The sequence below is a fragment of the Mustela lutreola genome, chromosome 8 (assembly GCF_030435805.1).
Source record: "Mustela lutreola isolate mMusLut2 chromosome 8, mMusLut2.pri, whole genome shotgun sequence".
NCBI lineage: Eukaryota > Metazoa > Chordata > Mammalia > Carnivora > Mustelidae > Mustela > Mustela lutreola.
The window spans coordinates 46,604,465-46,628,621 of record NC_081297.1 but is presented as its reverse complement, the minus strand read 5'-3'; the positions used below and the strand labels follow the sequence as shown (position 1 = coordinate 46,628,621).

Sequence of the window (24,157 nt, the reverse complement as noted above, 5' to 3'; positions counted from 1 at the left end):
CGGATCTGAAATCACCTAGATGTTGTCCAGACAGCAGCAGGACAAAGGCCTCGGGGAGTTCAGATCCAAGCAGAGGACTGAGGAATTACTGCAAGTCACTGGAGAACCCACGTCTACAGACAATGTTTCTACATGTACTACCTAGTTTTTTAAGTATATGTAGATGTCATTAAGACAAATCTTTGAAAATACCTTAAGTGTGAATAATTCAGGTTAGTTATGGGACACTATATACCTTCTCAGTTAATAGATATTAAAAGACAATCACATATCACTCGGGGTCATCACAATAGCTGGACATTAAAAAGGGGTCCTTATCTTCCAAAACAAATGCCAGAAATAGCCTGACATAGGGAAATTCAAATCCTTCAATATCTCAAAGAATAAGTGATATGTATCATTATTAAATATATATTTAAAGAAATTATGTATATAAATGACTGAATTTCTCATCTTATAAGTGAGGAAAGAAAAAGCTGCAGCAGAATTTATCCTCAGGTGATTTAATAGACGGATCTTATTCATTATATACAGGATTTTCTAACAACAGTGGGCTGGTCACCAGTCGGGTAAACCAACAGACACAGAAAGCCCGGGGCAGCACAGGGGCCACTAAAAGTTGACAGTCTTGGCTGGCTTCACATCTTCAATATCGGACAATAGCCAGCGGTAAGTACGGTGGCGCCGCAGCACCTCGATGGCCTTGAGCTCCAGGGGTGTGGCCTGAATTCCAAGGTCTTCCAAGCCAGGCAGGTGAGGCGACAGCATGTCTGTGATGTGAAGCTGTGGACACACAGAACCACAGAGAACTCTGAGAACTGACCAAGAACACAAAGTGCTATCTCACTGACCCCTGAAACACTCAAGCTGGCCGGAGTCCCATTACCAAGACTTGTTTCCAAAGGACACATGCTGGTTTTGATTCCTGGACCTCACTAAAAGTAGACCACAGAAAAAGAGCTTTAAAAAGAAAAAGGCAAGGTCACCAAATATCAGCGTAAAGGTCCCCAGCACTACCATGAACAAGGAACACTGGGTCCAGATAAGCCATTCCCCAGACTGAATGAGAAATCAATCTGCAATGGAGAAGCGCCAGCCACATCGTCACAGTGGCTTCACAGGAGGTCCAGGAAGAAAATAAAACAGAGGCTAATGCAGAACCAGCCCATTCCCCAATTCTCCCTTGTGCATGGGCTTCCTGCTTCCATTTGTACTGCTACATTAGGGAGATAATTGGTGTTTATTCCTTGCTAAGAGATAATCCATTAACCTTTGTGCTTCTACTATACTTTGCCTGGTTGACCGATGCTCACCACAGATCTAAAAACACCAAACCCATCTTGTTTGTAGAGGAGGAGAATGAGCTGGAAGACTTCCACGATCTCAAACCATCCACAAGTGCATGAAGAGAATCAGTGTGTATATAGAGCACCTCACTCCTACATCCTCCCCACCTGACTAAGGCTGCAATTTTTACTGAAATGCTAAGAGGCAGCCTCCAAATCGAAAGCCCATGTATTTATCAAAGCCCACTCCATTATCAGTGTAAGAGGCACATTTGCACAAGACACGCTCAAGTATTTGGACAGTCAGTCCTCTTGTCTGGCTTTTCAGGAATGTAGAAGGGATATCTTGAAAACAGTCTCAACTTTCTGGACACAGCTGATCAGAAGGGAGGATCATGCCTGTCCCATCCACATCTGTTCCCCAAGGACTACTTTCTCATCTTCTCTCTGTTTTAACTTTTAGGTAACACTCAGAGGATCATTTGACTATTCTTGTTGAGAAAGGTCAACAGGTCTTCAAATGTAGAGACAATATGGAATTTTTATTTTATTTTGTGTTCTTCCTCAAAACACTTCTACATGCAATGTGGGAGACTAGCATGGGAGACAGCAAGACAGAAAGAACCAAAGCTGTGTAACCCAACACTCTGTAAAGGGACAAAACAGGCAGCCCAAAACTGGTCAAGAGAATACGAAAGGAATAACTGACCTACTTGGATTAGGGTAGGCAGAGTGGAGACCTTTCTTTAAGCCAAAAATGTTCAATGCTATTACATACACTTTCAGAATACAAAGTTGGAAAAACAAAAACAAAAACAAAAACAAACAAACAAACAAAAAACCAAAGGGCCGGGAGAAGCAGGAGCAGTTAAGAGTTGGCATATATTTTGAGGGTTGCCTGAATAATACCCGCTGATGGTCTATGGCTGTGCTCCACAAAACAGCAGCCGCTGGACAAATGTGGTAGTCTTCATTTAAGTTTAAATTAATTAAAATTAAATAAACTTCAAATCTTATTTCTTCAGTTGCACTAGCCACTATTTCAAATGTTCAACAGTCGTACGTTGCTAGTCTCTATGTTTTGAACACTGTAGATTACAGAACATTTCCATAACTGCAGAAAGTTCTGCTGGACAATACTGGTTTAGACTGATAAGAGAAAGTAATAAATCAGGGGAGAATTCCTAAATTTTTGGCTTGAGCAACAGAGAGAACAGTGATCTCATTAATTAAAATGAGAGAGGCCAAGAGAGAAGCAGGTTTGCAGTTCTAATTGCGGAGATGTTAAGTTTCAAAAAACTGTTTTAGATCCGAATACATTTAAGAGTCTGCAGCTGGGAAGGGTGAGGAGCAATTCAAGGCTGGAGATAAAAATGCAGCCTTGAGCTCACAGACAGCAGCTGGAGCATGAGATGAGGGGAGAGTCGTTCAGAGGTTAAGCAAAGATACAAAAGGGCTGAGGAAAGAGCTTGTCAGTCCCCCAACATTTACAGATCAGGGAGAAGAGGGTAAACCAGGAAGAGAAACTGAAAAGCATGGCCGAGTGAGAGGAGGAAAAAGCAAGGGAATATGGAGATGGCCAGAAAACAGACTGGCAAGTGAGGGTTCACAGGGAGAAGGGATGATCATAGGTAGTCCGGATCACATATAACCTGGAAAAGAGCAGTTTGTGGGGAGAAGTGGGAATAAAAGCCTGAATGGAGTGGGTTAGAAAGACTGAGGTAAGCAATGGTTAACAGCAGGAACAGAGAGCTCTTCTGAAGAGTTACGACTCAAACGGACCCAGACAAACAGGACGGTGGCTAGAAGGGACAAGGGAGGGCTTCACCTTTAAAAAAAATAGAGCCCTGAAGGCATGTTTGTGTGCTGTTGGGAATGATCTAGCCGAGAAGGAAAACAGATCACATCTGAGAGAAGCCAAGGGAGCATCCCCACAGCCCGAGAAGGCTGAGGTGGGGTGAGTTTCACGGCCCAAGCTGCAGGGCTTGCTTCAGATAGAAGGATAATGGACAACAGCATGCAAATAACCCAGCAAGCAAACAAAAATCAATTCTAACTTATCCATCTCTGTAGTTCTCTGCCCAGTACCTGGCCGGAGAGATATTCATCACATACTCACCCGCTCCACTTTATCCCTTGTCGTCCAGGGTTCAAACGGACTCATTTCAAATAGTCGTGCTACCCACCTAGAAAAAGGAATAAATATGGCGCATGTGATAGCATTTCCACACCCAGTACTCAAGCTGGCCTCCAAGAAGCACCGGGAGAAAGGCTGCCATACAGGTGGAAGCTCACTGACTGTTTTGTTTTGTTTTGTTTTTAAAAAAATAACCAATGGGGCGCCTGGGTGGCTCAGTGGGTTAAGCCTCTGTCTTAGGCTCAGGTCATGATCTCAGGGTCCTGGGATTGAGCCCCGCATCGGGCTCTCTGCTCAGCAGGGAGCCTGCTTCCCCCTCTCTCTGCTTGCCTCTCTGCCTACTTGTGATCTCTCTCTCTCTCTCTCTGTGTCAAATGAATGAATAAAAAATCTTAAAAAAAATAATAAATAACCAATACCCTGGCACCCCTACATGTGAGTTTACCTTTCCTTTTAAGCTAACCCAGCCCGACTGCCGTAGCTTGTGGCAGTCCTGTTCTCCACGGAAGATACAACAAATCCGAACAAATGAAAATTAAAATAAAGCCATTACTACCAACAAAATAAACAAAAATATCTGACGTTCAGAGAAGTCAATGCCATCTAATCTAATTTAAACCTCACACATTCAGATATGCTTCTGTTAAAAACACCGGGCAAGCCAAGTAGTAAGGAAGATGCAAATTGTAATCCTTAAAAACAGGGTCCCCCGCCGCAAAAAAAAACAAAAACAAAAACAAAACAAACAAAAACAAACAAACAAAAAATATCCCAAGGGAACCAAAAAACTTGAAAAGTAAGGAGATGCCTAAGACAAATGATTCAAATCAGGAAGCAAACAGAAAACCCAGGACAAGAGTACCACCTGCCTCAATTAATGGCATCTCTCTCTCCACTCTTATGAAAATAGGGTTAATAAGGTTTTCCTTATCTACCGAGCTCCTGTTAAGTATCCTCGGAGCAGGGGGTCTCACCCTGAGTCCAGGGAACCCTAGGAATTCCTCAGGCTCCCCACAGAGCACTGGGGCAAAGGCTGGGTGTTCAGGTTCTGAGGACACCCATCACTACAGCCAGAGCAGCTCTGCCTCTATCTGATTTACCTCGTAGGCCTCCAGTGGGTCACTGAATGCGGGGCTCCACAGCTTTCTAAAAACTTAAAAACATCATTCTAGTATGCATAAAAAAATTAAAAAGCAAGCTGAAGATGGGTCAGAATTTCTCCAGGAGCAAATAAAGTCTCAGAGTCCAGACAACCGGTCCAGATGGCACTATACTGGACTAGTACAGCATAATTAAAACACGCACAGCAAACCTTCAACTCTGTGCTCTGGCTGGGTGTTAACAGAGAACTTCTATTCTCCACTTCTGTGTCCTCGACAGGCCACTCCGTGTACATATGCCAACTCCACTACGCGGTAATTCTCAATTTCCTGCTCAGCCAAGAAAGCAGCTCCCTGCAGTCTGGCTTATGGCCCCTGAACTGCACCAAAGCCACTATCAAAATGACCTCACTACTGACTCCAGTGGATACTTTTAAGTCCTTCACCTCGTCTGACTTTTCTGTAGCCTTTCATTCCACAAACACGGACAAAGTGCCAAGCACTTTTCCAGGTGTGGGAGACACAGAAGTGAACAAATAGCCAGGATCCCCTTCTTGAAACAGTCATTTCCTCCCTAAAACACCCCCTCCTATCCCTATCTAGGCTTCCAAATGTTTCACTTCTTTCACCTAAATGTCTGATGACTCGCTTTGAGCCTCTTGATAAATTTCTCTGACACTGCAGGTCCTTTAAACAGAGGTATTCCTCGTGCTTGGCCCCCAACTCTAATCCTTCACGTGCACTTTGTGCTCTTCCCTACCCACGTCACTCAGAGTACTGAGGATGAAGGAGACGACTTAACAAACAGAACACCCCAATGAACAGTATCATCACGCTGCAGTCTGCCTATTTTTCCAATACCTGTGTTAGATCACAAGCTTTTTAAGGGTTTAGAATAATATCTTGAGTCTCTAGTGCCTTGCCTCAGACATAGAGGGCATTTGGGAAATATTTGTTGAATGAATTCAGGAGTGAAATGCCATGTTGGTTTGTAAGTCAATCCCTGGCAAACTGGATGCGAAGGTCTCCCCGACCAGACCACGAAGTTGTGACATGATCATTCTGATATTCTAAACCTGCAAAGGGAAGAAGTGAATCAAGAAGCAAGACATGAAGAAAGAAGATAAGGTATCACAAGATCAAGAGTGAATCAACCCAGCTCCTTTCCCCAGTGATGTGACCAGATTGGTTTAATAAAGAAAGATCCTTTCCCACATCTGGGAGAGAGGTTTGAAACAAAGGGAAACCTGATTGTTCCTTTATACAACCTGCTAAGCAAGACACTTCTCCAAATTAAAACCAACGGTTTCTAATCAGAAAATTTGAAGAACTGCAGATTTAACCTCTTAATACACATTGTTTTTCTCACCCACACTAAGCACATTTCCCTTTCTTTGACACTTCTGGTTCTGTCCTAGAGTAACACCAAGACATCAGAAGCACCTCCGAGTTAGAGATTCAGAAGCTCTACTGTAACAAACATTCTCCCTATAACCCTAGATGACAGCATTACAAACAAATGTATGGCGTTAGCTCTATTTTAGAAGGCATAAAAAGAACCACTTACTTACCGATAGGCAAAATGTGGCAAAGGATATGGCAGGAAGGGTCTGTGAGCCACAGCAAAGGCATACTGCACCAGGTCGAAAAGGAGGTACCGATTGGGCCTACCAAAAGAAAATTTGTAGTTCCCCAAATTATTCGCTCCTTGCAAATTTTCTTTTTAAGTTTAACAAACTAACATTTTTCTTATGAAAGACGAAACACATAGCACTATAGTTAATACAGATTGGCACAAAGAAAACTCACCCACAATTCCATCAGAGATAAAGTTAATATATTTAATGCAGCCTTCTCATCCCCTTACAAATACACATTTTTTTGTTTTTACAAATGTAAGATTACACAGGTCTTCCTATTCTGTAATGCCTTTCATTTAACATTAAATCCCAATCACCTTTCTATGTCACTCAATATTCTAGTGCATGTTTAACAGCACATAAATTGCACTGCATACAATCATAACTATTGGATAAATTCCCAGTCTCGGGGATATTTAAGTAATTAAAATATATTTTTCTTTTATGAGATAATGCTTCAATGGCACTCTTACAGTAAACATTTGTACTTATCCATAATTATGTATTTACAGTGTATTCTACAATGGAATTGGCTCCAACTATGCTTGGAAAATTTAAAGCTTTTATTGAATATTTCCAAACTGCCTTCCAAAAAGGTCGTATCAATTCACATAAATTCACATAAAATGCTAGCAGCCCCCTCACCAAAAAGGAGTTTAGTCATAAAACTGCTGCCAATCTGCCCTAATAATGGTACCCCAACATTCTGATTTGCATTACTTTAATGATAGAGATTTTTTTTTCTTTATATAGTTTTGGCCACATACACTTCATTTCTCTCTTTCTTCCTGAAGCCCTATCTACAAAGAATGATTTCTAAGAATGCTTTATATGGGGGAGGGGGGTGCTTGTGCATACATGTGATGATGCGTAGGGAGAGGGGAGAGGAAGAGACAGACTCCCACCGAGGAGAGAGCCTGATGCGGGGCTCGATTCCAGGACCTGGGGACCAGGACCCAAGCCAAAGGCAGACACTCAACTGACTAAGCCTCGCAGGTGCCCCAGAATTCTTTACATTTAATGACATAGTTGGAAATATTTTTTGCTGTTTGTATTTTGCTTTTTAATGTTTGTTTTGTGACATACACAAGTTTAAATATTTCACTTAAGCAAAAGTTCTGATATATTTTATGGTTTGATTTTATATTTAGAAAATCCCTCTTAGGCACCTGGTGGCTCAGTGGGTTAAAGCCTCTGCCTTCGGCTCAGGTCATGATCTCAGGGTCCTCGGATCGAGGCCCGCATCGGGCTCTCTGTTCGGCAGGGAGCCTGCTTCCCTCCTCTCTCTCACTCTGCCTGCCTCTCTGCCTACTTGTGATCTCTGTCTGTCAAATAAATAAATAAAATCTTTAAAAAAAAAGAAAAGAAAATCCTTCTTTAGTAACTAGTGACATAAATTCCCACTTTTTTTTTTTTTTTTTAAAGGATTTTATTTGAGAAAGAGAGCATGAGAGGGGTAGGGTCAGAGGGAGAAGCAGACTGCCCACTGATGAGGAAGCCTAATGTGGGGCTCGATCCTGGTACTCCAGGATCATGACCTGAGCTGAAGAAGATGTTTAACCAACTTGAGCCAAACAGGTGCCCCTCTACATATCTTTCTAATGTTTTGAGATTCTTTAATCCATAACATGGTAGATCATTCAGTAAATGGTATTTTATCTTTACCTTATGTAGATATAATACCAGTTACTGAATGATCTACCCTTTCCCCATATTTTGAAATGTCACATACTATATTCTTACATATACCTGAGGCTGCTTCTGTTCCACAGATCTGAACAGTTTTGTCCTGGTATAACCTAGTTTTAATAATTATTATTGCTTATAATACATTTTAATATCTCTTCACCCGTTTGCCTAGACCCCTTTGCCTCAGAAAGTCTGTGATAGCTCAAGAGCTGAATAAACGTAATTAATAAGCGAGAAACTCCTCATTCTGACATTTTAACAAACAAAAACAAAAACAAAAAAACCATGAAAATGTCAGCGAGGGAAACTATCTGACAAAGGCCTCAAATAGCTTCCTTCACGTTCCAGAAGGATGTGTAAGGATCACTGCAGGGCATACATGCTATGCCAAAAAACAATCTGTAATCTTCACTATGACAAGCAATACTGGTATCAGGGGTAAACTAATTATATGTAATACACTTGCTCTTCAGTTGCTCTGAAGCACTTTGTGTTCCATTAACTGTGACTCAAAGACCCGTTTAAGTGCCTCCACTCACAGAGAAAGGCACACTGAAGCCTGTGTCCTTCCCAGCTAAGCTTTCATGGTTCGGCATTATAGTCATTCCTTTGCAAATACCCTCAGCAAAACCTTGCCCCCAGCTGTCTCTCCACTATACTAGCATAGCCAAGTCCCTCTTCTGGTTCATACAAGTATCTGTCTTCCTTGTGTCAGAACCCCAGAAAGACAGAATTGGAGAAATAATACAACGGGACTAACTGACTTCACCTATATTTCTGATCACTAACTTCGAACAGAAGACTCTGTTCCGCTGTGCTACCTTACTCTGCTCTCCTAAGAGCTGTTCTTCTGTGCTCCCCGGGAAAACTTCCTGTCTTTTCCCCAGTCCCTCAAGGTTTCCATATACCTCTCTGACCTATCCCCTGCCTTTTAGTGGATGATCTCCCCACTTCTCATCATTTTCTTAACAGAGCCTTCTGAAATACAAAAGTTTTTCATTTTGGTGGAGTCTATTTTTATCATTTTTTATGATTTTTATCACTTTTATCTATTTTTATGAAGTATGCTGTTGATAGCACATCAAAAAAATCTCTGCCTACGGGCACCTGGGTGGCTCAGTCGGTTAAGCATCCAACTCTTGGTTTTGGTTCTGGTCATGCCTCTGGGTTATGAGATCGAGCCCCATGTCCAGGTCCGCACTCAATGCCGAGTCTGCCTGACAGTCTTTCACCCTCTCTCCCCCTCCCCCTTTGCTCCTCGCCCCACTCGCACTCTAAAATACTCACATACACACACACATACATACATAAAATCTTAAAAAAATAAAATAAAATAAAACTCTGCCTCGCCCAAGGTCTAGATCATTTTTCTTCCAAAAGTTTTATAACATTAACTCTTACATTTAGGACTCTAATATATTCTGAGTTAATTTTTTCATGTATTGTGTGAAGTTAAGGCCCCATGTTCAACTTTTTTGCATATGGATCTCCCAGGACCATTTAAGGAAAAGATTATTCTTTCCCCACTGAAGTGTCACAGCACTTTTGTCAACAATCAATCATCTATAAACACAAAGGTTGATTTCTAGACTATCAGTTCTGATAATTCATCTATATTCTATTCTCATGCCAGTATCAGTCTTTATAACTATGGTTTTAGAGTAAGTTTTGAAATTAGGAAATTTAAGTACTCCAACTTTATTCTTCTTTGTCAAATTGATTTTGGCTATTGTGGATCTCTGCATTTTCATATAAATTTGGAATTCATTTGCCAATTTTTGCCAAAGCAAAAAACAACAAAAAAACAAAAAATCTCCTGGAATATGGATAGGATTGGCTTGAATCAACAGATGAATTTGGGGAAAACTGCCATTTTAACAATATTGGCTCTTTCAGTTCATGACCATGAGATGTCTTTCTGTTTACTTAACTCTTTTTTAATTTCTCTCAGCAGTGTTTTGCAATGTTCTAGATACAAGTCTTATTTTTGTTAAATTTATACCTAAGTATTTTATTCTTTTGATGCTATTGTGAATAAAATTATTTTATTTTTATTTTCAGATTGTTCATCTGCAAATATATGGAAACCCAGCTGCATATGCTGATCCTGTACCTTGTGACCTTGCTGATTTTATCAGTTCTCACATTTTTATGTATATATGGGTCTATAATAGGTATTTAATGAACAAATGATGGATGGACCAAAATCCTATAGTTAAAAACTATGAAAAAACTAGGAGCAAAATTAAGGTCTTATGCTTCTGTCTTCACCTCAAAGTGCTGAGAAATAAGCCAAGTTTTCCCCTGTGCTAAAGAGACAGAAAGAGATACACAGATGCCTAGCTACACTTATGCTAGTCACAAAATACGTACATTGCCATGCCGAGCACTACTCTCCCACCAATGTGCCAAACAAGTATGGCGCACCACAGCCTAGCAAAGAGACTGGAGGTCTCTTTCCCTCAAGGTAAAAAGGGAAAGGGCTAAGAGTTATTTCCAGCAAGTAGTAAGCAAAGTCTGTAAAGACAGTTCTATTTTCTTGTCATCGGAATCCTAGTCTGACTAGGATCAGACGTCTTTGAGTCTAGTGATTTATGGACCCTGAGCTGAACACAGTTTTTGTAGCTAATTCTCCTGGAGTATATAACTGTGCTAACACAGTGAATGAGGAACTCAGAGAAAGGCATACATCCTGCAGCTGCTAGATATAGAAATGTAATATGGTTTTTAACACTGACAATTTTACTAAACTAAGCCTTCAACAAGTGAAAAACATAACAATGTATGAATTCATAATTCTCAGAATATATACTATGCTTCCTGGCTTAGAGAGAAAAGCATCTTTTCTCTGGAAGCAAATATTTCTTTTCTTTTCTTTTTTTTTAAACATTTTATTTATTTATTTGTCAGAGAGAGAGAGAACACAAGCAGGCCGAGCAGCAGGCAGAGGCAGAGAAAGAAGCAGGCTCCCCACTGAGCAAGGAGCCCGATGTGGGACTCGATCCCAGGATCCTGGGGTCATGACCTGAGCCAAACGCAGCGGCTTAACCAACTGAGCCACCCAGGTGTCCCTGGAAGCAAATATTTCTTAGAAATTATGCTATCACTTAATTGTTAATCAGATTCTCACCTTTCATGGACATCAGGTGTCATCAGTTTGTTTCATAGGACGATAGGGTCTGGGCCAATTTTTAGGTGGATTTAGTACCTATCAACCTGGCAGACTGAATCTTCACTTTTTAGTTTTAATTAAGTCAGAAAAGAGGTTCTAAACCCAGCTGAAGCAAGATTTAAGAAAATCAGGCAAGTCACATAGCTTAACTGTGCCCCATGTGTCCTAACAGCAAAGATGGCATATCATGAACGATCAGCATCACAATACACTACTGTACCCAAAACCAGCCATCTCCAACCGTTTGGGCACATTGCGATACTCTATCAAAAGCAATTTAATTTTACAACTGTACTTACTCCCTAAAAGTGTTCTGTTTGTGTTTTTGAATCTATAATAATATCCTTTTATATGTTAAAAACATCACTGGAATAGTACAAAACCATCCTTGGTGATCATTGGACAAAGTATATGTAATAGTCTAGGGCAGTTGGTTTTCTCAGACTTTGATGAGAGAAAAATCACTTATTAAAGCAGATTCCCCAGTTCACTCAAAATTCTGATTTAAAGGAACCATTCAGGAGATTCTGACTATAGCGGACTTTGGACAGCTCTTTGAAACACACTGACCTTGGGGCTAGTGAATAAAATTTCTGGAATAAACACCGTAGAGGAAAAAAACTAAAAATGCAACAAATAAAACTGTAGTGACATGTTTAGAAGTTACTGTTCTTATAAATCATTACAATTTGTTCATTTTAACAGGGAGCACAATTTTAAGGTCAAACTCTAGTCACCTACCCAACGAAGGCAAAAGATTTCCCTCTGGAATCTGGATCCTTAATTGCATTAATAATTCCTTTTGATACATCTACAACCTATAAGAAATCGTAACACATGTTTAAGTAATTGTCAAAAGAGAAAAACAGGGATGGGGAAAGGGAGGGTGGGAGGAATGAAAGCAGGCCACATCAGTCACAACCAAAAAATAAAAAATAATAAAAAGGAATTAAAATAATGGCACTGTCCATTTGAAAAAGCTCCTTAAAAAACCCACTCCTCAAGGCTTTAAATGATCTGCATATTGGAAGGTTCACCTAAATATTTTTTCTGGTCAGCACATGTTCACGCTCAGACGGCTGCTGAGGCCCTTTGACTAGACTGTGCCCACTATCTCTGCAATCTCACCCCTTAACACTCGTCCTAACGCTGTTACCAAGCTGTCACAAATTAGTAGGCAGAATCCTCCGGAACTGCCAATATCCTACTATTCTGACTTGCCCATTTGATATAGGCACATATAAACAGACCCTGTGGTTTTCAACAGGGGTGATTTTAGCCTCACCTGGAAGGCCCTTTTGGCAAAATGCCTGGAGATATTTATAGCTGTCACAACTAGGGAGGTAGTGCTACTGCCATCTGGTGGTTAGTGGCCAGGAATGCTGCCAAACATTCTACAACAGCCCCTCCAACAAAGAATTATCTGGCCCAAAATGTCAACAGTGCCACAGATAAGAAAGCCTGGCTTTGACAAGCTCTTATGGAACCCAACATGTTCTTACCTCTGGACCCCTGTACTTCTGTTCCTTCTGCTTGGAATGCTCCTCCCCAACCTCCTTCATCTGACATGCTACTAGTTATCTTTGAGGTCTCACCTTAGATGTTCCCTGTGGGAGGCTGTCCCTGACCCTGAAGCCTGGATTCAGTGTCCCTCTGCTGTAATTACATAATCCTCTCCCCATCACAGCACTTACCACACTGCATGACAAATGCTTTGCAAGCCTGCCTCTGACTGAGGCCAACGTCAGGAGAGCAATTTGTGTCTCATTCATATCTCGATGTTCCCAGGGATGTATACAGTGTGCCTGGCACATTCAACTTATTTTTCTTATGTGAGTGAACAAGTGAACGCAGAGATACATGTGCCTCTTAGGTAAACTGAGAGGCAAGCAGTTGGAGCAAGTTGAAAAGAAGAAAATGATGGAGCTACAGGAGTAGATTAAAACCAGAAAATGGATCACCTGATCTGGACCCAGCCAAAGCCCCTTCATCCAGGGTACTTACGTATACTGGTTGTTTCACCGTCTTCTTGCCCAAGGAAATAAGAGGTACACCACCAAACCAGCGAATATCTGGCAGAAGAAAGAGAATTATGCTAAGAAGTCCTCAACTACTAGAAGACCACCAAACTCCACATGCTCCAGGTTAGCAGAATCATTCTGCATAATCAAAATAACGGAATAAACATAGCTGACACTGAGAAAGCTAATGGGCAGCCAGGCCAAATATTGAAGGACGTGGAAAGGAAGGGAAAATGGTCAAATGGCTTGGCCACTTGGTGCACGGCCACTCCCAAGACCGGACAATTACTGCACCCCATCCCAAGGAGGAACATGGGAATCAATAGATCAGCAATACATATGGGTAACTCGGAAAGAGACTCTGATAAAAAAATGGGAATTTAGAATATGATGACTACATTACCACAAACATGTGGGAAATGAAAAGATTATTTAATACATGGTGTTGAGACAATCATTTATTAAAATGAGAAAAAAAGAGAGGACGAAAGGGAGGGAGAAAAGGCTTCTATCTCACCATAAACCAAAGCAAATACCAAATGGATTAAAAGTAAAGGTAAAAAAAAAAAGCCTTACAAAAATTTTTTAAAGTAGACATTATTTATAAAAGCATCAAAAAGAATGAAACACTCTGGAATAAATGTAACCAAGTTGGCTAAAAACTTGCACACTGAAAACTATAAAACATGCTGAAAAATTTTTTTTAAAGATTTATTTATTTATGTGAGAGAGGGAAAGAAAGAGAATGGGAAGAGGGACAGAGAAAGGGGGAGAGAGAGAATGTCAGGCAGACTCCAAGCTGAGGGCAGAGCCCGACACAGGCTTTATCCCACGACCCTGAGATCATAATCTGAGCCAAAACCAAGAGTGGAATGCTTAACCAACTGAGCCCCCCAGGCACTCCTCCTGAAAGAAATTTAATGAAGACACAAATAAATAGAAATCCATCTCATGTTCATGTCAAACTACCCAAAGAATCTACCGGTAATGCAAACCCTATCAAAATCCCAATGGTGTATTCTGCAAAAGTATAAAAGCTCCATCTTAAAATTCATATGGAATCTTCAGGGATCCCAAATAGCCAAAGTTAGATTATTGCAGGGAGGGGGAGATTTCAAAGCTTAGTACCAAGCTAATCATCAAGATCCGAACATAAAGATGGACATATAGGCTAGTGGAATAGAATAGGGAGAAATAACTTTTATATGTATGGTTAAATGATTTTTTTGACACAGTGCCAAGACCATTCAATGGGGAAATGACAGTGTTTTCAATGACATTAGTTTCAATGATGTTGGGGGAACTGAATATCCACATATAAAAGAATAAAGTTGGACCTTTACCTCACACCATATAAAAAAATTAACTCAAATTGGATCAAAGACTTAAACATAAGAGGTACAACTACAAAATCCTTATAAGAAAATATGGAGGAAAGCTTCATGACACTGAATGTAGCAATGATTTCTTGGCTATGATACTATAAAATAGGAAACAAAAGTAAAAACAGATAAGAAATGAATTTGGGGAACAGAGGGAAGACAATGACATAATTCAGTCCAAAGCAGAAGATAAATTTTGTTTTATTTTAATTAATTCATTTATTCATTTAGGACATTCCCTGCCCAGTGCAAAGCCCAACACGGAGCCTGAACTCACAACTCCTGATATCAAGACCTGGGCTGAGATGAAGAGTCAGAAGTGTAACCGACTGAGCCATCCACGCACCTCAATGAATTTTATATGTTTTTCATCACAATTTTTCTTAAATTGGAAATTAACATAGAATGTGAAAAGACATGAGCAATCAGGGTGAAAAAACACAAGATAAAAATATCTAAAGTGGATAAATGAACTGTGGTCCATACGTAAAATGGAATATTGTTCAGCTATAAAAAAAGAAATAAGCTATCAGCCATATTAAGACATGATGGAAGCTTAAATGCAGAGGCTAAGTGAAGGAAACCAATATGAACAGGCAACACAGCACATGATTCCAACTATATGATATTCTAGAAAAGGCAAAACTATGGAGACAGAAAAAGATGAGTGGCTGTCAGGTATTGGAGTGAGTGTCGCAGGGTAAGGAAGGAAGAATAAGTAGGTCGAGCACCGGAGATTTTTAAGGCAATGCAACTATTCTCTATAATACTCTAATGGTAGGTAGATGTCACTATACATTTGTCAAAATTCACAGAATGTACAACATGAAGAATGAATCCTAATGTAAATTATGGACTTGAGTTAATAATAATGTATCAATATTGGCTCATCAATTTCACAAATATATCACCCTAATGCCAGGTGTTAATAATAGGAAAAGTGGGTGCCTGGGTGGCTCAGTAGGCTAAGCGTCTGCCTTCGGCTCAGGTCATGATCTCAGAGTCCTGGGATCGAGCACACAATAGGCTCCCCGCTCAGTGGAGAGTCTGCTTCTCCTTCTCCCTCTGCTGTTCCCCCTACTTGTGCTGTCAAATAAATAAAACCTTAAAAAGAAACAAACAAACAAACAAACAACAACAACAAAAAAAACCAGAGAAAACCGTTGTGGGCAGAGATCAAGGGGTTAAAAGGTATATGAGAACTCGGTGCTTTCCACTCAACTTTTCTATAAACCTAAAACTACTCTTAAAAAATAAAATCTGGGGGCACCTGGGTGGCTCAGTGGATTAAAGCCTCTGCCTTCAGCTCAGGTCATGATCCCAGGATCCTGGGATCGAGCCCCTAATCGGGATCTCTGCTCGGCAGGGAACCTGCTTCCTCCTCTCTCTCTGCCTGCCTCTCTGCCTACTTGTGATCTCTGTCTGTCAAATAAATAAATAAAATCTTTATAAAAAAATAAAATAAAATCTATAAATTTAAAGCAATGTAATAAGCCAACAACAACAAAAAATAAAAGTAAATATAACAAAAGATGTATACCTTTAATATATAGTCTAAATAAATCAGTAAAAAAAAAAATCTCGCAAAACGACAAATACACATAGGCAAAGGCTGTACAAAGAAAACGGAATGAAAAAATATGAGTAGTTAACAAGGAGAAACAGGAAGCTACTGATAAAACTGCACCTCATTAACCATCCTGCTACCTCTTAGTATTTCCTAGTACTTTCTAGTACTTCCCAGGAGGGTCAGAATCCTCTCCTAATACATAAGTGAGTACACTGAGAGGTAATTGATAATTCGAAAGAATCAGAAACTAAAGCTGGGTTCTTATCACAGACTTTAAAAATGTATTCTCCCTTCCCACTCCCACAAATGTACAGAAAAGTTACTTTTTTAACCTGCAAAATCTCAAACTCTCATCACTTAGTCAGGGAGACTGATTTCCTCTGCCAAGACAAGTCAAATCATTACACAAAGAAAGCCTGACAGCAAGCATAACTCGATGCCCAGCCCATGAAAGCAGTTTCTATACCAGTTTAGCAATGGTCAAATTCCTATTTATTACTCCCTAATCCCATTCCACAGAAGTTCCTATTAACAAGGAAGACTGACACAATCTCAGGATCATGAGATTTAGCCCAATGTCGGGCTCTGCATTCAGTGCGGAGTCTGCTTGAGATTCTCTCTCCCTCCACCCTTCCCCACTGTTCATGCTCTCTCACTTTCTCTTCCTCTCTAACATAAATAAAATCTTTCAAAAACGAATAAGCAAACAAGGAAGACTGATTACATGCACCTGACAAACTACAATGCTGTCTCTTTGTCTTTCAAAATCAACATCCAAGGGATCTGGCAATCAGACTAACGTGAGGAAGTAGTTAAGAGGGGCTTCATGCGAAACATGTAAATAAGGCCAACACTGAAGCATTGACTAGTACGGTGACATGCGCTACTTCATTTCAGGAACACACCACTCTTGAGACAGACATTTTCATTTCCATTTCAACATACAAGGAAGCTGCCCCTGATACCCTTGCCACAGCCAGTCTCTGCCTCCCAAGACTGCACTCTTTCTGTGAATCTAAGGTGCTTGTTTTCATAGATAGTAATGAAGACCACACTAGGCACTTCTGGGGGACAGAAAATATACCTCAGTCGGCCAAGTCAGAGAACCAGTTAGCTTGTGCTTAGCTTCAGTATGGTTAACCTGCATCCTCTTCTCTAGTACTGAGAAAGAATACAAGAAAGAACACATACTTGCAAAATGATTGAGGAATCTATCCTCTCTTCCAAAGATGTCCGATGGCTTTATGATAATGGCTTCTGGAAACACATCTCTCACTTCCTTCTCTCCAACAGCCTAAACCAACCAAACAAAAAAACAGAGTTCAGAGATGAGTGACTAGAGCTTGCATTCCTTCCACTATCAGGACGTTACTTGTATTTCAAAGGTCAGTTTCTCCAGATTAAGGTAGGATTCATGAAAGTCAGTTACGCATAATTTTTTTTGTTAAATAACATACATTTTTTTTTGTAAAAACACTTTCACTGATTATTTTATTTGGAAAAAAACAAACAGGAGAAGAAGAAACACAATTCTGGTCATTTGTAGTATCTATCAGCTTTCAATCTGACTCTACTGTCCAGAAGCACTTCATGTAAAAATCCATCTTTCTAGGCCTTTTTGAGCAGGCCCAGTTACTGTCTTCTTTACTTATTTTAAGTTTGTGGTCTTGAAAGCTCTGAAATGTCTTTTCGTAATTCATTTCACACTGTTTAATATTTCCTTTGTCCTGCCTCTAATGGTTCTTGTTAGGCGTCTTCCTATATTTATCCTAGGGAAGCCTACACAGAAGAAAGGAGAAAATCAGAGTAGAATTTTTCCAGCCTCCATTTTTCTTCCTAACCACAGGTTCCCTGGATGGTATCAACAATATAGCAGGCTGCCAGAGAAAGGAGAGTGTGGTTGGAGGTCACGATATGGAAGTGGCAGCACACATATCTATCCAAAGGAGTGCGGACAGGCCAGGAAGTTTCCTAACCTCAGTACCTTCGCTTGTTACCATCTGCCTCCGAGACAAGGCCTCTTTCCATGCAGGTTTCAGCACCTTGTCCAGCCTTCCTCTCCACCTGCACTGCCACTGAGAGTGACCTACATGTCCAGGTGAACTTGAACCTCTCAGTTTCTGGAGCTTCTCAACTCCAGTGACCTCCTCTCTCCACTTCTGCCCCTTCAACTCATTCAGGTCATGACCCACATCAACAACTGCAACTGCCCTTCTGAAGCACTACATGAAGACATCCTGCTCTCAGACGGCAGTCTCCTGTACTTCTACCTGCTGCTTCTTCATCACCGGTTCCTGAGATGTCTGGTCATCACCCTCTCAGGAGCGCTAGTCTGACGCTACTTTCCTCCACATCAAGCCCTCCTAACTTACCTCAGACTAGATTCCACAGCCCAACTTTTCAATCACTCTCTTACCAATACGATAAACTACCTCAGCCCTTTTGTCTTTACTCCCCACCCACCAGGCAAAATCCCAATTCTGAAAGAACCACATTAGCTTCCTTCTTTGAGCCATGCACTCTCGCTGCCTGCAGAGCTGGAGGAAAACAAATGCACAAAAAATCACAAACTGGACAACTCTAAAGCAAAACAAAAACAAAAACAAAACAAACAAAAAAAACCCCACACTACTTAATTAAAAAATGGGCAGAGGTTCTGAACAGACATTTTTCCAAAGAGGACATACAGATGACCAACAGGTACATGAAAAGGTGCCCAGAATCAATAATCATCAGGGAAATGCAAATCAAAACCTCAATGAGATATCACTTCACACCTATTAGCATGGCGATTATCAAAAAGACACGAAACAATGTTAGTGAGGATATGGTGAAAAAGGAACCCTTGTGCACTGTTGGTGGGAATGTAAATTGGTACACCCACTATGGGAAACAACATGAGGGTTCCTCAGAAACTTAAAAATATAACTACCATATGGTCCAGAAACTCCACTTCTGCTAGTATGTCCAAAGGAAATGAAAACACTAACTTGAAAAGATATCTGTATCCCCGTGTTCAGTGCAGCACTATTTACAATCACCACAATACAGAAGAAATCCTTAGTGTCCAGTGGGAGATAAAGGGTTAAAGAAGATGTCAAAAACACACACACACAATATTACTCAGCCATTAAAAAAGGAAATCTTGCCATTTGCAACAACATGGATGGACCCTGAAGGCATTATGCTAATCAAAGTACTCAGACAAAGACAAATACCATATGATCGCACTTCTACATGTAATAAAAAAGAAAAGCAAAACCCCATCAAACTCACAGACACAGAGAACAAATGGCCAAAGACAGGGGTGAAGGGGCTCAAAAGGAACAAACTTCCAGTTATAAAAGAAATTAAGTCTCAGGATATAACATATAGCACGGCAACTACTGGTAAGAAGACTATATTGTATATTTAGAAGTTGCTAATGAAAGAGTAGGTCATAAAAGCTCTCATCACAAGGGGCTCCTGGGTGGCTCAGTCAGTTAAGCATCAGACTCTTAATTCTGGCTCAGGTCATAATCTCAGGGTCATGGAATCGAGCCCCACATCGGGCTCTCTGCTCAACAGGGAGTGTCCACTTGGCCCTCTCCCTCTGCTCCTCCTCTCGCTCATGTTCTCTCTCTCTCCTTCTCTCTCAAATAAATAAATAAGATCTTTTAAAAAAAAAAAGTTCTCATCACAAAAAAATCTGTAACTGTGTGGTGATGTTAACCAGACTTATTGTGGATATCATTTTACAATATATACATATGTCAAATCATTCCATTATACACCTAAAACTAAGATGATGTATGTCAATTACACCTGAATTTAAAAAATAATAAACTGGTGCCATTATGCACTCACTTCATTAATTTTAACTGGGCACTCAACATTTCCCAAGTACTGTTTACTTCTAATTAGCTATCCTCTCCCGTGACAATTTCAAACATTCTCTATTCTATTCAAATTCCTCCCTTACTATTCTTTTCCTGCCAGTAAATGACTTCACCTTCTCATCCAAAGAGAAGACACTGCAGCAGACAAAAACCACCTTAAAAGTTCCTACCAGAAAATCCACAACTCTCCCCCTTTCTTATTTCTTACCTCCCCTGCTCCAGGACTCAGTTCCTTTCACTTTCTCAGGAACCTGCCCAACTGACTCTCTCCTTTATCCTCAGTCTCACTCTTGAGCAGCACCTTCTCACCAGCTCCTACACAATGTCAAGACCTTCCACCTTTAAAAAAAAAAAAAAAAAAAAAAGATTCCCAACTCCACATGGTTCTCCAGCTTCTTGCCCCCCCCTTCTTACCAAACCACTTAAAACTGCCATCTGCTCTTACTGTCCCCACCACCCCAAGCTCCTGCTCACTCTTTGCTCACCTGTGCTCTAGATTCTGCCCCAACACTTGCACCCAAACCACTCTCGATCAGACCACAGATGACCTCAACACGATCAGATCACAGATGACCTCAACACTGCTAAGTCCAAGGTGACTTTCCGGTTCTCACCTCACTCGGCTTTTCACTGGCATTCATAAGCAACTACTCCCTCCTTGTGACACTGTCTTCCCTTGGCTTCCATGACCTTGTACTCTCCAGGTTTCCCTTCCATCTCACCACATCCACTCCTTCTTGATCTTTGTTTGGGTTTTTGTACGTGCCTCCTCGTCTATCAGAGCACTAATCATGAGTATCCCTCTGAGGCCTGTTCAAAGTTCTCTCAATCTACACTTCCTCACTAGGCAATCTTATTCCCAAACACTGCTTCAGTTAACTGGTTTTATATTTTTTAGAGATGTTGTTATTCATTTGGGAGAGAGAGAGAGAGAGACAGACAGAGCAAGAGAGAATGAGCATGAGCATGTGGCAGGGCAGATAGAGATGCAGGCTCCCCGCTGATCAGAGAGCCCACTGAAGGGGCCTGATCCCAGGACCACGGGATCGTGACCCAAGCTAAAGGAAGATGCCCAACTGACTGAGCCACCCAGACGCCCCCAATTAACTGGTTTTATATCTCCAAACCTGACCTCACTTCTGAGCTCCAGTATCATAAACCCCATTCACCATTGTTACTTGGATGACGGACACACACCTGAAACACAACCTGAGTCCAAAATTGGATCATCCTCTTCCTTCTCTGTATATAGTATTTTTTATCTTTGCTGTGTTTTGGAATTACCTAGGAAGAGTTAAAAGTACTGATGCCCAAGTTCTATCTCCAGAGATTCTATTTTCATTGGTCAGGGTGCAAGATTTTTCAAAGTTGCATCAGCGCTTCTAATGGGCAGCTAAGGCTAAGAACCACTGCCCAACAGTCCTGTCCTTTTCAAGTGTCTCTCCCCTTATTTGCCAGCACTACTATCCACCTCGTGGTATAAGCCACAGGACTGGACATCTCTGAATATGCTCCCTCTCCCTCATCCATGTGGTATGAAGACAGTGAGGGTTGGACATGCTGCTAGCCACTTCATGACTATGAGACACAGAGCTTACACAAAAAGGAGGAGCTGAAAGAATCACAGAGGAAAAAAAAAAAAAGAATCTCAGAGAAACAAAGCCAAAACTCTGATGAACACTGGCACCAATGTGACTAAGTCTCCTTATTGCTGGATCTTTCAGATAGAGGGGCCTATAAACCTCCTTCATGTCTGAGCCAGTTTACATTGAATATTCGGATGCTAATAATTAAATGCTCCAAACTGACAGATGCCCTCTCTTCCCCATTATATGCTATGTCACAGTTCTCTACTTTGCAATACCAGGCGCAAGTGGAATTATTTTCCTCAATGGATTAGAAAATAGACAGGGGCTAAGGCTGTGTCGGTTTTATTCACTACTGTATCCCCACCACCTAATACAATATACAGTACACAGCAGATATTTAATACATCATTTGTTCAATAAAAGAATGCAGGGGATCAAAAAGTTGGAGCCACTGGCAAAGAACTCTGTGGTCTTGAACAATCTGACCCAAAGCAGGCTCATGATGGCAGAAAACAAACGCTAAAGACAGCCCCAGACACTGCAATTCCTCGGAGTCCCTGATAATAAAGACATTTCGGGCTACAGAATGACCCCAAATCAGAATAGTCAATCCCTAGCTACAATCTGGATGACAATGTGCTTTCTGGAAGTATAAAAAACCTAAATACTAGATTTCCTTGGCAAATATTTGTCCCTATCATTCTCAGCCTTTCCATTATCCCCCTAAGTGCAGCACAGGACCACGACTAGGCATGATGTTCGAGAAAAAAAGATGGTCTTTTTACCTGTAGGTGACATGGGTAGGATGCTTTAGACAGGAATAATACTCTACTTTTTAATGAGGTTTACTATATAATTCTAATATGTCCCAAGCAACCTGCAGCATTTAAGAAGAGGTAAGAATGCTCTATCCATTTCTGAAGCCCCTTACCATAGTTCCCTGCATACAGAAGGCACTCTTCTGTATGTCAGAACACAACACACACATCAATCTATTCTGGATACAGAGAATTAGAAACCCGTTTTATTTCTGGATATGTCGGTGAGAAATCTTTATCACTTAACTCATGTTTCAAAGGTTCAAAGGGGCCAAGAAACTCCAGCTCTGGGAACCACTTCCTAAGCCAACTTGTCACTTACCTTATTTCTCAGATATCTAGAAGAGCTTTTAATATCAGCATTCAGATGCGAAACATGAATGAATTTTTCAACTCCAGCTTCTTTGGACACTTGAGCAATTGCTTGGGGAATCTTCACAAAAACATCCTCAAAATCAAAGTTTCTGGAAGAAGGAAAAAAAGGGGGGATCAGTTGAGAACACCTGACTCGGGATTCCAAAGCTCTCTGCAGTAAGCTCGTTTTCATACTATTGCTGGAATTTGTCACAGTTAAACTTTTAAATGGCAATGATTTAACCCAAAGTCAAAATTAATATATATATATATGTGTATTTTATATACATGTAAGTTCTACTGCTCATCATCATTGCTGTACATAATTTAAACCTTACCGTAAGTTGTAAATCAGCACACATAATATTCTCTGTCCTCAAGGAATCCCAAGGCTGAGACCCTTTAAGAACAGCTGGCTGCAGTGGTTGGAAAGGAAGGGGAGAGTGTTGGGAGCCGAAAAGGGACCCACTTCTTATCCCTGGGCCTTTGTTTCCCCCAGGGGAAAAAAAAAAAAAACTAAAAACATCAGTTACTGGTTTAACCCACTAACACTAACATTACACAATAACATTAAGGCTTAAGCTGTACAAGGCACTGTTATTACCACTACAGATTTAAAGTTGAATGAGACTCTCCAAGTCACCAAGGAACTTAGAAAAATGTGCTAAGGTGGACATAGACTTTCAAACTTTCATAAATGTTAAGAAAATGGTATGAACAAAGTGTTGTGAAACTGCAAGGTTAAAACACTAGCTGTTGATAAACAACCCACAAAGTCTAAAAAGAACTGTTTGAACCAGTACTCAAACCATCTTTGATTAATAATGGAAACACTAGATCTAGAACACTGTTCACACAAGAAAACCAATGTTCAGCTGGATGAACAGTAGGATGGGCAAAATCATCCTGCCTAATCCATCCCAGCTGGACAAATCGAAACAAAGGATCAGCCATTCATGAACCAACTGGTCATTCCTGCAAGCTAATGACACCAACCACACTGACACGATCTCTACTGACTTTTTATGGGCAGCCGATCGCATTGCTCACTTATACCAGACTTACTGCCAATGGCAGCTCCTGAGAGGGGGGGGTTTCAGTATGTAAACAGCTGTTTAATCAATGCTTAATGATGGACTAATTAAAAATGTGATAACTACAATTCCTGACATTAGAAGGTACCCAGCGAATGTCTACTGAGCCCTAAGGCAGCATATGCAAAGAAAAAATAAGAGCAAAAACTTACTTGGTTTCCCATTCTCGCCCAACAAGATTAATGACCACGTTGCTGTGCTTCACTGCTCTGTGGATAGAATCTCTGTTTCTCCCGTCCCATTCCTGTAAGAACAACAGCCAGTCAGATGCAAACATTAGGGCAAGTTTCAAACTAGGCCATCTGTGGTAGGTATAATATGGTACCATTTCATACAGGCTCCATTTATTACAAGAGAAATGGTCATGAGGTCTCGAACTCCCTGCTGATTCTCTGATTCTCCTGGAGATAAACAGGTCACAGTGTAT

The 24,157-nt window shown here is 40.7% G+C and overlaps 1 protein-coding gene across 1 annotated transcript in view; it reads right to left on the bottom strand.

Annotated features, from left to right (window-relative positions):
* Positions 1–487: 487 nt before the first annotated feature.
* Positions 488–24,157, bottom strand: part of NDUFA9 (NADH:ubiquinone oxidoreductase subunit A9) — a 34,833-nt gene continuing 11,163 nt past the window's right edge. Inside the window, exons 4-11 of the mRNA XM_059184565.1 lie at positions 23,883–23,974; positions 22,605–22,746; positions 17,189–17,291; positions 13,029–13,096; positions 11,766–11,842; positions 6,095–6,190; positions 3,406–3,472; positions 488–783 (exon numbers count right to left, since the gene is read on the bottom strand). Coding sequence (XP_059040548.1) covers positions 613–783; positions 3,406–3,472; positions 6,095–6,190; positions 11,766–11,842; positions 13,029–13,096; positions 17,189–17,291; positions 22,605–22,746; positions 23,883–23,974 — 816 coding nt within the window. The 3' untranslated portion in view covers positions 488–612. The remainder of the gene's footprint in view (positions 784–3,405; positions 3,473–6,094; positions 6,191–11,765; positions 11,843–13,028; positions 13,097–17,188; positions 17,292–22,604; positions 22,747–23,882; positions 23,975–24,157) is intronic.